The following is a 17,156-nucleotide window of genomic DNA, read 5'->3' as shown; positions in this document are numbered from 1 at the left end:
GTCATATTTTATATATATATATATATATATATATATATATATATATATATATATATATATATATATATATTTTAAAATAATTTTTCATAAAATAATAAATGATTTATGAATTTTAAATTGCCATTATAATTAAAAATGTCAAATTTTACAATAATGTTTAACATGTCAAATTTCACAATAATATTTAACATGACTTGATTTGAAAGATAGAAATTATTACTTACTTTTAAATATGACAACTACATAGTAAAACTAATTAGTGTAGAACTAAGCATATTTCTAGAAAAAATATAGATGAATGAAGTGATACATATTATGGTTTTTTTTATTTTTTAATTATTGTAAATAAATTGATTTATTTTAAGGTTATAAGGAAGAAAAATTCAAAAAAAAAAAATGGGATGATTGGGATATAAATGTTTTAAAAAAGAATATTAAAGATATTATATATTATTTTTAGTCCGTGATGAAATACAATAATTGTATTTCTTGTTTTTATTAAAAATAAAAGAACATTCAGCTAACTACATACACTAAGTAAATATTTATCCATACTTATATATAAGAATTCCTTTTTAGTGTCCACATTTATTTTTCAATTTTACTTTCTAAATAATATTTTTTTTAAATTAAAATAATTATAATATTAATTTTACTTTTTAAAGGATTGTTTCTTTAAATTAATCCTACTTTTTTCAATTTGACTATTTTTTTTTAAATTTAACTATATTTTTAATTATAAAACTATCTACAAAGTAAAATACTACAATAAAATTATAAAAATGATTTAAATTTAATTTTATAATTACAATAATAACAAAAGTAAAAATAAATATTTCATTATTTTTTATTATCATATAAACACATTCACTATTATCCAATATATTCACATTTTTCATTAGGATATTTTATACTTAATGAGTTAAATTCAATATCTATATTAATGTATAAATGTAATAAATTTATATAAATCTAATATTTATATTATTATTTTCTACATTTAATACCTGTAAATTATAATATAAATAGAATAATATCAAAAGAAATAATATTGAACGAGTAATATAAAAGAGAAAACCAATCATCATTATATTATGAAATGTTGCATATTTAAGATAATCGTTCGTTTCAAAATATTATAATTTAAAAATACAATTAATATATATATATATATATATATTATAATTATAATTATTTTAATTTCTTTAAAAGGTTCTTTGTTAAGAAAAACTTTGCAATTTATCAGTCTACTTAAATGCTTTGGGCCAACGAAATGGGCTTCTCTTAATTTCTTGTTAATATGTAGCGAATTATGTGAACATGGGCTCACAGGCATGGACTCTTAGGATTTCTTTTTTTTGTCTTTGCACTTTTGACTCTAAATTTAATTTAAGAAACTAAGAGTATAATTATATATATATATATATATATATATATATATATAATATTTTTGTTTTTCGTATGATATATAAGTATAAACAAATATTTTATTTTTTATTAAGATCATTCTTAGTCAAACTTCACTTAATTAAATAAACGCTTCTTATATTAAATTATTTGTGTAATATGATAAACAAAATTCTAAAGTAGTATAACATACCAATAATGATATTATAACAACATTTTTTATAATATTTTTGTGTCATTCTGTGATTGGTTCATGTAGGTGTTTATGATTATTATTATTGATTGTAGAGTATTTTTTGCCCAATCACAATATAATACGTAGATGATGTTAAAATGTTGTAAAAAAAATGTTATCCAAATATCATTATCCATAACATTAATATATTGTTTGGTGGAAATAATGTTGTACATTGTATTGCAAGGATGAAATATGTATATAATTTAGTTTAAAAACAAAATATAATTTATTTAAAAAGTTTGAGAGATGAATAGCATGGTATAAGAAAAATACTTATATCATTTAATCACCTCAATACAAAATTGCATTCAAAATATATATAAAAAAAAAAAGTTACACATGTCATTATTTTTGTTGTAGAAGATGCAGAAAGAAAAGGTAGCCCATTTGAGTTGAAAATGAAGAAGTTGAAAGAGAAGAAGAGAATATGAATTATGAAGTTTACACGTAGTTTTTGTAATTGATTTTGCGTGCAAAATTGAAACTTCTTTTCCCTCTCTATGTTACACGCACACAACCCGACAAAATAACAAGTTGATTCTCAAGAAAAAGGTCTCTTTCACAAAACTTATATTCTATTCTATTGTTTTCTATTGTGTATAAAAGAAGCTAGGTTACTTATTTTATTAAGGATCAAGATTTTTATTTTTATTTTTATTTTTAACCAATTAGGAAAACTTTTATTTTGAAAAGAACTGATAAAAGAATATTTATTTTAATTTTAAACAAATTGACCTAATAAAAGTTCTTCTTAATTTATTCTTTTAGAGAACTGATCAAAAGGGTTAAAAACTATATATTAAAAATTGTTAAACAAATATACATTGAAAATAATAAAAGAGTGTTTTATATATTTTAATAAAAATAAGAATTTTACTTCCTTGTATATGTAAATATATTAAATAATGTTGTTAAAAAAATAAAAGTCGCACTAAGTAAAATATAATATTATAAAAATGTTTAATGTTAAATATATATATATATATATATATATATATATATATATATATATTAATGTGAAATATTAAAAAAATTATAACTATATAAATGTTATAAATACCTAAATGTTAAATAACTATAAAAAAAGAAAAATAGTTATACAAAATTCAAATTTTATTACAATTGTATCTATTAACATTTGAATAAACGTGGTGAATATCTAAATTGTTAAACATTGCAAGAAAATAAGTATTTGTGTAAAAAAAAAAAAAAATCAAATAAAATGAAATCATGAAAGAAAGAAAAGATAAGTTAAGTTACCTAATAAATTAACTATCTACCGTACTTGAAACTCACACTTAGACATTTTTGTTAAAAAAATAAATAAATAAAACTATTAGAAAATATCATAATAATTAAGATTAAATATGTTTTTAATTTATGAATTTATATCTAAAATTGGAATTTTTTTTCAAAAGCCTGAATTAATTTTATTTTATACTTTATTCATGCATGGATTATATTCTTACATGCCAATGATGTTAAACAATTGGTGATTTGGAAAACAATATTAAGCATTGATTATTGAAAATGATATTTGATACACAATTTTTTTAAATTTATTTGATACTATCCTTTTTTATTTTTTACTTTTTTATTTTTTGAAAAACTACAAAAATTTAATCTTTTAATATTATTTTACCCTTGTTAAGTGTGTCAAATAAGTGTCAGTATGTGTCATGGTATTTTTACTCTTGATTATTACACATGGTTGTGTGTATTGGTACATGTCAATTCTTCCCTTCTCTAGCTTCCTCTTCTTCAATAGGGATGACAACGAAGTGAGGTAAGGATGAATTTCATTATTTCATATTCATCTTAAAGAAAAAAAAATTTATCATCATCTTCATATCCATACCCAACAGGTATAATACTTTTATCTCATCTTTATCCCACTAGATAACAAGTATACCAATACTCGTACTTATATTAATTATCTTAAAATTTCTATCAATTAATTAATTTTTATAAATAGAAAATAAAAAATCACAACAAAGGTATCAAAGATGGTATGCAGGTGTTGGAGCTACAACAGAAGGAGCTCTCATGACAATAGAGGTTGAAGGAAACATGAAGGCAAAGGAAAACAAAGAACAAGTAAGGAAAACAAAATACTTTGATTACAACCTTTAATAGTGTTTAGGTTTATGAGAGAAGGAAATCCCTAACTTAAATAAGGTTTCCGTACATAAAGAAAGAGGGGAAAGAGGGAAAAGAAAACAACCCTAACTAAAAACTAACAAATATAATATATTATTGCTTTTAAGCAGTAATCCTAACTAACCTAACAGAACAAATGGTTTCAATATTCTCTCCTCAAGCTGGATGGTGTATGTTTACTAATCTAAGCTTGGGAATGATGTATCGAAAGTGAGTAGTGGGGGAACTTGGTGAAGATGTCTGTCAACTGTTCATCCGAGCAAATGGGAAGAAGATGTAAGAGATTGGCTTGGATCTTCTCGCACACAATATGGCAGTCCAGGTCGATGTGTTTTGTCCGTTCGTGAAAAATCTTGTTGTGAGCTATATATCTGGAGAACTTATTGTCACACAAAGAGTAGCGAAGTCACTGTATTTCACACACGGTAGCGACTAAAGCATGATATTCTGCTTCAGTGGAAAACCTGGAAACAAAATTGTGTTTAGACTTCCATGAGATGAGAGACGATCTAAGAAGATGCAGAAACTCGTAGTGGATGTTCTAGTGTTAGGGTAAGTGGCTCATCTGAGTCCCTAAAAGCTTTTATCTGAATGTGGGAGTCAACAGTAAAGAATTGGTTCTAGTGCTCTCAACAAAATCATAATTCATATATATCAAAAGTGTCTTACATTAGTGATGGACATGTCTTTTATAACGTTTCCTACGTGAAGCCCATGCCCAAAATCATATCCATCTTTCATGGATCAGCTGCCACATGTCCTAGCATGTTTTACATGTTAAAAATGAAAAAAGTATTAAAAACATGCTTCAAAAATGAGAGTCTGGCCTTCTGGAAAAATAACTCGAACAAGCCACTACTTTAGAAGCTCGTCCAACTCAACAATGGATCCATGGCTTGGACCCAAGTCATCATCCCCTCCCTCTTAAGAATGATTTATCCTCAAATCTGGCATGTCGTCTTTTTTATAAGGATATTTGGATTTATTATTGACGAACTCCTCATAGTCTTAGGAGCAGACCATCTTTAAATAGCTTTATTTCTGTTGAGACTCGCATGAATTCCTCCTGATCAAATGTCAATCTGCAATAAGCATCAAATATATTTGACATTATTTTTGTTTGTATTAATAATATATATAGAAAGATATTTTTAGAAGAAGATTTCCTTATATTGTAATTTTTGTTTTTGATGGGATTAGAAAGCCTTACTTCATAAAAAAATTTATTTTTGTCTTGAGTTAGTTGTAACCACAAGGGTAACAATAACTCAAGTTATGGGTCCAAGTTATCATCTTCTAACTCTGGTGGATCTTCTGTGATTGTGATCCCCTTCATTCCCCATAGGATTGGTGTTGTTGGTGTTGTCAGTATCAACATTTTTATTAGATCTTTGGCCATTATTGTCATTCTCAACAAGGCTTTGTATTTCAACAGAGTTGTAATCACATAGAAAGTCGTTAAGAAGGACATCTTTATCTTTTCCATAGGTTGTAGGTTTCCTTGTTGTTTTGTTCGTTTTTATAAGGGAAAACATTTTAATAAAAGATTACATTTTTGCTTATAAAATTTTTCCTAGTATTAATGTCAAACACAATATAACCTTTCACACCATTCTTATAACTAAGAAAAACACCCTTTCTGGCCCTAAAATCAAGTTTATTTCTGTTATTTTCCAAAGTGAAGGCAAAGCATAAGCAACCAAAGGTTTTCAAGTTTAGATAAGTGAAGAGTGTAATACATTAAGTCATAGGGAGTTTTACCATTAAGAACATTGGAAGGCATTCTATTTATCAAATAAATATCATGCGAGACAACATAAGACCAATAAGCATTAGGAACATTAGATTGGAAAAGCAGGCTACGAGTTATATTTAATATACGCTGATGTTTGTGCTCCACGACAAAATTTTGTTGAGGAGTTTCAACATAGCTCTTTTGATGGTCAATACCATAGAGTTATACAAGGCAACATAGTCAAATTCAAGTCCATTGTTAAATCTAGTGGTCTTAATAGTTTTATCAAACTGATTTTTAATTTTTTATATCAAAATTTTGCATTAAATCTCTAGTTTGACTTTTATTATGTATTAAGAAGGGCCAAGTATGTCTGTTGTAATCATCAACCGTAATAAAGAAAATACCTATGACAAAGGACATAAGGTATAGAAATAGGATCCCATATATCACAATATATTAGTTCAAAACAATTAGTAGATAAATAATTACTCTTAGGGAATGAGAGTTTGTGTTGTTCAACATAATAACATATATCATAAGAAGTATCAGATGGTATTTGTACATAAGGAAAACTTGTACTTATCTGTTTTGTTTCCAGGATGGCCAGGTCTATAATGCACAGGTTAACATCAACACGTTCATAAGAAAAAACACATCTAGGAATGAAATCTTGAAAAAAGATAGGAAAAGATTGTAATAATAGAGGCCCTTGTAGACATTGGTACGTCTAATGATCTTTAAGGTGGAGTTGTCTTGTATCTGACACATCTTAGAGGAAAATGTTAGAGTGCAATTTATGTCCCTGGTTAGGCTTTAGGTCAAAAGAGAAATCAGGAATGTATAAAACGTTAAAGATAATAAAATCTTTTGAAAACAATTTATTGATAGTTTGACAGATATAAGTTTTATTTTATGAAAAGTGGCAATCTGTTTTTTTTTTCATGGGTCACGTGATCAGTGACCTCAGTGCCTATAATCTAGGAAAGATTACCTTGTTTGTCTCCTGACGTGTTTCTCTATATTTAATAGATACCATGTGAGGAATTATCAGTGCATTGTATAATCTTTAGTAACTTCTGCATGTGTTCTAGAGTAAAGGAACTGAAAGCAACATCAATGTTGGTCTGTTGGGTGAGTTGTGTTTCTATAAAGGCAAAATCACCTTTACAAATGTTGGTAGAGTTTCAGTCACTTTGCCCTCCTCTGTCTTGACTGTTGTGGCTGTCATTCTTCTTGTACCACAACGGGTGACCTTGTTTGGAGTAGCATTCATCAGTGTGGTTCATCTTATGGCAATAGGAGCATTGTTTCCCATAATTGGAATTTCTTCCTCTTTCTCTCTCTCTGTCTCTTTTTCTTGACATTATGAGCCAACACCACGCCCTTGAGACTTCCAGCTTTGTTCTTATTTCCAATGATTATGTTTGTCAGCACTGTTGGCCAAAATCTTTCTTTTACCATTCTGATTAGCGATGCTTATGTCTTGTCTTTCTTGTTGCATGATGTGGTAGAAGACCCAGTTGATGTTGGGAAGGGGCTCCATTAAAATAATTTGTGTTCTCACAGTATTATGAGTATCATTCAGGTCTTTTAAGAAATAAACAACATGTTCTATTTCTCTGTATTTGACAGAGACTTCAGACAAATCAGAGTTATAGAGAACATCACAAGTACAACATGGTATGGGTTTAAAAGACTCTAATTCTTCCTAAAGAATTTTCAAATCAGTAAAAAAATGACTTATGTTCCTTTCTCCTGGTTTAATCGATATCTTGAAGTAAATTTGAAATCTTGAATTAGTCTCCTTTAGAGAACCTTTCTTTTAATTCATTCCACACATCTTTGGTATCTTCAACATATACACACTTTCTACAATCTATGAAGAAAAAGTCTTGATAATCCAAGATAGAACCATCATGTTGGATCTTTCCCAAGCATCAAACAAGGGATCATTTCTTTAAGGTTTCTTAATTCCTCCATCTATGAACTTTAATATGTTCTTGGAGAGAAAAACTCTCCTCATGTTTCTATTCTAAGAAGAATAATTAGTTTCATTTAAAACCTAAGATATGAGAGTAAGACCTGAATTTTCCCTAAGATATAGATAAAAGGGGTTAGAGGGATTTGTTGTATGGTCCATGTGTTCCATCATAGTGTGAACTAAAGAAAAAGACTACCAATTTGATTCAGAGATAAAATGCAGTAGAAATAAAGGCAGAGAAGGAAGTGAACCCCTGCTTTGATACCACATCAAAGATGGTACGTGGGTGTTGTTGCTGTAACAAAAGGAGCTCTCATGGTAGTAGAGGTCGAAGGAAACATAAAGGTAAAGGAAAGCAAAGAACAACTAAAGAAAATGAAATAATTTGATTACAACCTTTGATAATGTCCACTTGTTTGACAAAAAGAAATCCCTAGCTTAAATAGGGATTCCATAAACGAAGAAATAGGCGAAAGGGAGAAAAGAAAACAACCCTAACCAAAAACTAATCGATCTAACATATTATTGCTTCTAAGTAGTATTCCTAACTAACTTAACACAATAAACAATTTCAATAAAAGAAAATATGATATTATCAAATATTCAATATTGAAAATACATATTTTCATTTCTTCAATATCATAATTATATACATTTCAAATTATAATACTAAATAAAATTTCATGATAACCAAAACATTTATTAATTTTGTGAGCAATATTTACACATGATTGATAATATTAAAAAATATTTTTAAAAATTTATAAATGAAAACAAATATTCAAGTTTAAAAACATTTTAATTTGTTTTTACTTTCTTCTCTAAATTATAATTAAATCTCTTTTTTTACATTAAACAAAATTATAATATGTTATTTGAATAAAATCGCATAAAGAAAAACGATTAAACTAATAGTATTTAAAATTTAGCATATATTTTTTATTTTTTGAATTTCAATCTATGTTGAATGGTGATAAACAAAATTCATGACAATGAAATTAAAATATTATATTACATTAGACGAAATGTGTTTATGCAATTGCAGTGATGAAATTATACATATTATTGGAACTCCTACTCGACTAGTGATAAGATTAGTTTTAAGTATACATGTAGATGTAAACCTTGCCTTACATGTTAGTTTTGTGAGGTTGGATTAGGTTTAAAAATTCAATTTTTAACATGATATCAGAGTCATGGGTTAGAGCCTACTTAGCGAGATTTATGTTTGTTAGATATATCATTCTACCCGTTATCGGACCTCTATTAGACAACCCATCAATGTCTAGTCCATACTCAAGATGTATATATATGGACATGAGAGGGGTGTGTTTGAAGTCCTACATTGACTAATGATAAGGTCGGTTTAAAGTATATATGTGGGTGCAAACCTTATCTTATAAGTCGATTTTTGGAGTTTAGTTAAGCTTAAAATTCACTTCTTAACACTTATGATAATGAGTTAACAAAAATTATATAAAAAAACACTTATCAAATCAGTATTTTACGTGAGTTTTATCAAACATTTCAGTTTTCCCTTAAGAACTCTTAAGGGGTTCCACTAATCTTTTACAAAGATTACATGAGTTTTACCTCTTCAGGTTTACAACAAGTATTTTTACCACTTCTGGTTCACCTAGTTAATATGACTAGTCTGAGTTTAACCACTCTTGGTTTACAAGTATTCTAACCACTTCTGGTCCTAAGTATTCTAACCACTTTTGGTCTTAAGTATTCTTACCACTTTTGGTCTTAACCTTAGACAACATGTTTAGACAAATGTTTTAATTCTCTTCAGAATTTACAACACAAATAGTGTTTAAGAGAGGATATAAGCAATAAAAAGACTTTTGTGATTTGCTAAGATTTTTCTCTCAAAAGAAATATGATCTTGAGACGATAAATGAACAAAAAAAGCTTGAGTTCATTGTTCTATTCTTCTTATATTATTATTCTCGTGCTATTATTTTTGCTTCTCTTCAAGCTTTCGTCTATATATAACTTTTTTTTCAAAGATGATCGTTAGATAAGGAAGTTGACTTCAAGAGAGTAAGTAGCCTTTAAGTTGGAGGTCAAACTTTAGTCTTCTTTATAGGGGTTAGAGTTTTATCACAGCCATAAGCAAACCGAGCTTATAGATGTGATAGAACAAGAGGGTTCAAGGGAATCAATCCTCGAATGTTCTTCTTCTTTTGCAATGTCCTTTTCTTGGGTGTAGTGATTATGATCATATCTTTCTGCTTTAGTGATCTACACAAATATCAAGACCAAAGTATACAAGTATTCAAACACTTTACCGTACTTGCATTAAATGTTTTGAACATGTTGGGACTTCAAGTGTGAGTCCAAGTCTCACATTAGATAGAAATGAGAAAGTAGAGTACTATATAAAGGTGAAAGACCCATTAACTCATTGCCTTAAGGTTTTGGGTAGAGAGTGGTGTTGATCCTTTATATGGTTGGACTATATCTCATTGGTATTGTGTCTCCCTGGTGAACCTCCTCTTCGATAGACCCAACAATGGTATCAAAGTTGATGTTTTATCCTGGTGACTGGCTCAGACGAGTATAATGATCCCTGTACCGAAAGTCTTCCTGGCAAAGGGTATTAAGGTAAGCGAGTTTCATTAAGATACGGCGGTGGCTACTCGTGATTGTGGTTGGTTGGGAATGCTTCCACTGGAGAGAGAGTGTACCAAAGTGTAAGGCACTACCCTTGATAGGGAGATTGTTGGGACTTCAAGTGTGAGTCCAAGTCCCACATTGGATAGAAATGAGAAAGTAGAGCACTATATAAAGGTGAAAGACCCATTATCCCATTGCCTTAAGGTTTTGGGTAGAGAGTGATGTCAATCTTTTATATGGTTGGGCTCATATCTCATTGGTAATGTGTCTCCCCGATGAATCTACTCCTTGGTAGACCCAACAAAACGTTGATAAGCATTTAGACACTATTGTGTGTTCAAGACATATTATCATTTGTCATGTCATTCATAAATGCATCGCTTGAAAAAACATACAACATGTATGATCATCATATGATATTAATATTAGATGTTTCTTCAAAGGCTATAACGTTTAGCAGTCATTCATTAGACAATGTATTCTTTAAAACACTTTTCTTAATACGCTAGCTTGTTTCTCATATAGTCTATAAGATGATTTCAAAAAGAGATACTTTCTTTTCTTAGAAGTTGTTTATGATTTTAGTACATTAGTCTTGTCTAGAAAACATTTTTCAGACATTACAAAGTATTTTTTCTTTAGGCATTATTTCTTTTCAACAACTTTTTATACACATTAATATGTCTTTTAATGCATTTTGTTAAACTTCAAAACTTGAGTTGCATCCAGCTGCACCTTCTTGTATGGCTACCTTGTTACGACTTAACTCTAGTCACTAGTCCTGCCTTTGGTATCTCTTCCTTGCAAATAAGGTAACGACTTCAGGCATGACTAGCTTTCATAGTGTGACGGGTGATGTGTACAAGGTCTAGAAACGAATTCACCGTCTTATGGCTAACCGACGATTGCTAACTATTCCAGCTTCATGTAGGCGAGTTGTAGTCTACAATTCGAACTAAGGATGAGTTTTTGGAATTAGCTCACCCTCGCAGATCACGATCCTTTGTCCTATCCATTGTAGCACATGTGTCGTTTAAGGCATAACGGGTGTGATGACTTGACATCATCTTCACTTTCTTCCGACTTATCACCAACTGTGTGCTTAAGATTCCAAACTCAATTTTGACAATTAAAGATGAAGGTTAAACTTAATTCAATACTTTGTCTATTATCTTAATAAACAATATCTATTAAAAAAAACAAAAAAGATAAAACCAATTTCTATGTAAAGAATTGAAAATATTAATAGGTTGGAAATTAAGCATTAAAACTTACTTTTATTCAGAAAAGGCAAAATATAACTGAAAAAAAAAAGCTTTCCTACATAAAGGTAAGGAGAGATCCAAAAAGTAGTTCAATATAAAATAATACTATAAATAGAATGATAATTATATAATTATTATAATCATAATATAGTAATAAAATAGAGAGAGTAGACCACGTAATCACCTAACGCCGTCACGTGCGACGGCAACCCTAAAAATACCGAACTCGCTGACGCAGCCATTCTAACGTCGTCAAAAGAGACGGCGCCGCTCCTTTCCTATTCTTCTTCTCTTTCTCTTCGTTCTCTCCCTATCCCTCTCTGAGAAACTCACTTTCTCTCTCTACAAACTCTCTGTCTCTCTCTCTTGAAATTTCATTTCAAAGAGATGCTTCTCTCTGCCCCCTTGTTTCCCTTAAAGGTAACTTTCTCTCATATTCTCTCTCTATTCGAAAACATCAATTATTGTGAAATTAATATCTCATTATTAATTATATTTAATTAATGTATTAATTTGGTGTTAGTTTTGAGTTTTGAGTGTATTTTTGCTTTTATAATATATGGTAATAACGTGTATTATTTATGTTTATTTTAATTACAGAGTTAATGCAATATTGGTTGTTAGTGTTATGGGAATTTGGTGTGTTGAGTTTTGAGTGTGAATTCCGTATTTTCTGCATTGATTTCGGATCGTTCTGACTTTTTGAGTGTGTGAGAGTGAGTGTTGAGTTGTTTCTTTTTTATTTTTGGGGTGTTTGATTGGATCATATAAGGAACTCTTTTTTAATTGTGTTTAGTTGTTTCTCTTTGGTTCATCATGCTGTTTTGTGTTCTTGAGAGAGTTTTCTTTTTCAACTGATATGAAGTTGATAACACCAATACTAAGGTGAGAGTGGAATGCTTCTGTTTTATTGAGTTTGTTGATGAAGTTGGGGTGGTACATAAACACTTCTATAATATGGCTATGCTGAATGAACTCTTTTAAATGGTGTTCATTTCACGGTTTGATTTTGTTTCCTTTTGTGGTTGTTTTACAAGTTGGAGGGGATTTGGCTTAAAATTTGGATGAGTTTCTATTTACAGATTTATATGATAAAGTTTGGCGGGTTCAGGCCGGGGTTTACACTGGAAAACTAATCTATTTCAGAAAAAAAAGTTATAAGATTTTTTTTATCATTAAATGAATATTTACTATTAATCTTTATCTTCAGTTCTGATTTAATTTTTGGTCTGGTTTTTCAATTTGGAAGAATATGTTTAACTGAAGCAAGAATACTGGTGGAGTAATGATTGTGAATTCCCTTTGTTTTCTTGTCTGATTTTCCATTCAACTTTCACATTATGGATCGTTACTATAGATTGATGGTCTGACATTTTATTCTCTGTTATAGGGATAGAGTGTGTTCACCAGGCTGATGAGGGTGCCATTGGTGGTTTTGTTGATGTAAGAAGCTGTATACTGCTGTCTATTTCAGAATGGGTGCCGTTTGTTGTGTTGCTGCCAAAGACAAAACTTTACAAAGTGCATCACCCAGTGAAATCATACATCGGAATATTCGATATTCTCCAACATGGAACTTTCGGTGGGATAATCGAGGGCGTGTAGCTGGTGAAGATACTGCAGTAACTTGGTTTTCTAATGGTATTAGCAGGAATGATGGACTGGAGAATAAAAATGAACTCTCGTATGCATCGGACGATGGAAGCCCGTTGCAGAATTATCAAAGGAATAGATGCCAAAAAGCCGCAGTCATAGAAGGAACTGCTAGGAACCTGATAAATTCACCTTCAGGTAAATTTAATCAAATCAACTCCCTGGCTTCAATCATAATTCATATACCAACTCGAGTTGGATTGTTTAGAATTGGAATTTTATCAGTCATTTCATATTCTCTTCATTTACTATTTGATGAGAAAAATGAGGAACCTATTAATTAGAACGTAAAATATAATCATGCAAATCAAGAGTCTATCTGGAAGATGTGAAACTATTCATTGATGTACATCATGGTTGGAAACAGAGCGATTTTTTCTTATGTGTCTTTCTCGTAAGCTATCAGACACAAGAAATATTGAAAATTAGCAGAAAATATGGTTAAAATTTTAATTCAACAAACAGAACATATTTTGCTTTTTATTCTGGCTAACACAATAGCAAGTCTGTAGATTAACCATTTCTGAACAATGGGGCTAAAACAAAAGAAAGTTATCAGTTTGGAGTAAGATGCTGCATAGCATAAATTAATGTTTGTTATACTAAAATTAATATTCACAAACCAAAAAAAGGAAATGAAGATGGTGAGTCGAAAAGCACCCTTTCTAGAAATGTAGGAATTATTTTGGGTTAGACGTGGGGTGTTGGAATGTGGCAGTTTCTGAGAGTCTTTGTTGCAAGTTAGATCATCCTTTTTCTTTTTCCGGAGACAGGTGTTGCAGGTGATGATTATAAGAACAACATAAACAGAAATATAAATGAGAGCAATTTAGTTTCATGTCTTGCAATTAAATTGTCATATTTTCTTAGACATTACATGTCGATTTGTCTTTCTTGTTGGCTAAAAGGAAGCGTTGCATATGGCCAAGGAAGAAAAGCTTATACTTATATCTTCGTTCAAATAGCTTATTGATTTATTTTCATTGACTGTTGATGTTTGATAATCTGGCATATATGTTTGTGTCAATTGTGCACACATGGTTAAGTAATAAATCTCTCTCCAGTTCATCACAGCGTCTTTGAAATAAAAATAAAATGAAAGTTGGTTGATTTGTAGATCTGACATGTTTGTTTATGTTTATCTCAGATCAAACTATTTCAAGGAATGTCTCAATAAATGTGAGCATGGAACAGGTGAGGTTGTAATTATGAAGGAATCTGCTGTTACTTTTATGTTTTTATCAATAGTTTTTGTCTGATTTCTTGGATACACTTCGTACTTCTGCATTACTATGCAGGCGAAGGGGTTGGCAGAATCATCAACAATATCATGCCCGTATCCCACAAAATCTCTACATTCATTGCCTTCTACTTCTTCACCAATATCTCCTCAGCCATACGATAGTCACCCATTCCCATCCAGCTCAACCACTTCAAGGTGGCCTTGCCATTCCACAGGAGAGCAAGTATCTTATCAAGTTTCTGATAGCCAAACCTTGGGATATAAGACACCAAGCAACTCTTATGCATCTGAAGAGAGGCCAGTGTTGCCTTCATGCAGCAATGAATCTGGTATGCATTCCCATGGCGGGTCTTCAGGTAATTGGTCTAGGTCTGGCTTTTCTGAGCTAACTGGCAGTTCCTTCAAAGAAAGATGGTCATTTGATAGTGAGTCATTTGGTTTTAATTGTGAAAGGCTGGTTAGATCCAGTAGTCGGTTTTCAAATTCTCCAGTTGATTTCCAAACATGTGGTGTTTGCTCAAAACTTTTAACTGAGAAGTCTTCTTTGGGCACCCAAAAGATAATTGCTAGTAATGACCTTTCTGTAGTTTCTGTCCTTATCTGTGGGCATGTTTATCATGCTGAATGTTTGGAGTGTTTGACACCTGAAGTCAACAAGTATGATCCACTTTGTCCAGTTTGCACTTTTGGTGAGAAATATACTCTTAAGTTGTCTGAAAAAGTTCTGAAAGCTGAAATGGATTTGAAGGCTAAAAATAAGAAATCAAGAAACCGAATTGTGGACAGTGATATTGACGATAATTCTGTTGTGCATGAACACTTTAGAGAAAAATGGCGTCAAGCTAGCAAAGGTCTTCGAATTGATTCTAGTTCTAGTGGGAGAAGCTCTAATGGGAAACCTTTTCTTAAGAGACATTTCTCATTTGGCTCAAGGAGTTCCAAACCCATGCTAGATAATCAGTCAAGCCGGAAAAAAGGCTTCTTTTGGGCAAAATCTAGCAGAGAATAAGCTGCTTTGGGCTTGTTGAAAGGTAAGTTCCATTTTCTTCATTGTTTTGCTCTCGAGTTTATGACAATAAGAATCTTCTACTTTCCCCTGTTGTAGTCGGCAGGTTATTTCCTATGTTTTCAAATCCAAATCAAACCTGCGAGTCAGGTTAGGTCATCACCAAGAAACTGCATGTTCATAAACTAGTGAAAAACAAATATGACGATGGTGAACCAGTTGAACCATTTAAAATGAAAACACGGTTGAAGTACTTCGCCTTTTTACCCTCCATTAGAGCTTTTAAAATTGTTTTGGTTTTTAATTTAAACATGTTTAAAACTCAGACTTTCACTATTTATTTGTCCAATGGAGGGAATATGGGAGTATGTGATGCAATGAATGAATGGTTTAACTCGAATTTATATCTACAAGTTTTTCCCTTTCACCCTTTATATTTTATCTGCGTTTGCATTCGATGAGAAATTTTACCTCCTTCTTTTTAGTTATTTGAGGTGCCACTAGCATGTGTTAGACTCATTTTAGTTTCATTTTCGTTATGTTAGAACAAATTTTAAATATTCTTGTCCGTGACTTTATTTATTTATATAAAAATCTTTGCAAAATTTCCCTGGTTTTGTTTACATGTATATGACATTTTTTTGTATCTCTATGACAAAACCCAGGTTCAACCTACTTGAAACATAAAATCTTTGACATCTCTCTTTGCTTGTTATATTACCTATTTAATTTTTGAAAACACTGCCTGGGCGTATCCAGATTTCACTGGGTTTGATTCCTTGGTATCATGCACCAGAATTTGACTTCCAAGTTAAACTTTTTGAAAAATTAAGCTCCAGAAATCTCAGCAGTTATTTTGAACGTAATTTTCGTTTATTTCTCCTTAAAGCAGGTTCTGTTGTTGAACTTCTACACAGCCTCAGATAAAATGTCCGAGGAAATGGCAAGATGACATTCATCAAGCTTTGATTTATGATCTGTATACACTAATACATGATTTCTAAAGGTTTAGAAGCTGGAATTTCTCTGTAAAGAAGAAATATGAAACTGAAAAGATACATATAGGAAGACAAAGATAGTGTTTAGAAATCAATGGTTTTGCTATTTTGTACAGATTGATTAGATTATTGCATATGGATACAATTCATTCTTGGAAGATGTTCTGTTGTCCCTTGTTATGCTGATATGTAATGCAATATAAATGCCATAGGCCATTGGCAGATTCTGGTGCTGACCTATGGTCTTCAAAGATTGTTAGGCAATAGCAATTAGTTTGTATGACACAAATTTATTGTTAAATTGTGATATTTGAAGAACACTTAATCACTTCGAACATTTTATTTACCATATTTTAGTATATCTATTATAGATATGCTTTCCTGTTCTTTCTTTTTTCTCTGTAATGTTCTGTTTTGTTGCTTGATAACAATTAGTCAGGTGGTCTTACTGCTTTATTTTTTCTTCCCACATAATAATGGAAGAAATAGGCAGAAAAAGTTGACTGAGAAATTAAGTGTCAAAAGGACCAATCAATTATCATGATAAATTTTCTACGAGAGAATAGATGTTTTACTATCAATATAAATTTTATGTTGATTTGAATACTTATATTAGTAATTATACTCAAAAAATTTCTATCAATCCATCTATTGTAAAGATATTGTTTGACATATATTTTTTTTTTAATTTTAAAGAAATATAGTGGTGGAATCTAGAGGTGTTATTTTCACATACTTTGTATCGGAACAAACTTATTATTTTTCTTAGTGGAAGAACTTAGGTCAAATCAATGGTTTTTGTTGTTAAAATGATTTATATTTTCTTCCTTTGCAGTGATGTT

General features: G+C 30.4%; 1 protein-coding gene across 2 annotated transcripts; it reads left to right on the top strand.

Moving 5' to 3' along the window:
• The first annotated feature begins 11,678 nt into the window (after positions 1–11,678).
• On the top strand, positions 11,679–16,673 carry LOC106775865. Of its 2 annotated transcripts, none has more exons than XM_014663095.2 (5): positions 11,679–11,834; positions 12,805–13,205; positions 14,215–14,261; positions 14,366–15,341; positions 16,209–16,673. In XM_014663095.2, exons 2-4 carry the CDS (start codon positions 12,890–12,892, stop codon positions 15,317–15,319), a joined length of 1,317 nt encoding a protein of 438 aa, XP_014518581.1. In that variant the 5' UTR covers positions 11,679–11,834; positions 12,805–12,889; the 3' UTR covers positions 15,320–15,341; positions 16,209–16,673. The 2 variants fall into 2 exon arrangements, with proteins under 2 accessions (XP_014518581.1, XP_014518590.1); XM_014663104.2 differs by having other exon boundaries at positions 16,206–16,673.
• Positions 16,674–17,156: the final 483 nt, after the last annotated feature.

The sequence above is a fragment of the Vigna radiata genome, chromosome 2, assembly GCF_000741045.1.
Source record: "Vigna radiata var. radiata cultivar VC1973A chromosome 2, Vradiata_ver6, whole genome shotgun sequence".
In the NCBI taxonomy this organism is placed as follows: domain Eukaryota; kingdom Viridiplantae; phylum Streptophyta; class Magnoliopsida; order Fabales; family Fabaceae; genus Vigna; species Vigna radiata.
Note: the sequence above shows the minus strand (reverse complement) of the source record. Positions and strands in the feature narration are given on the sequence as shown.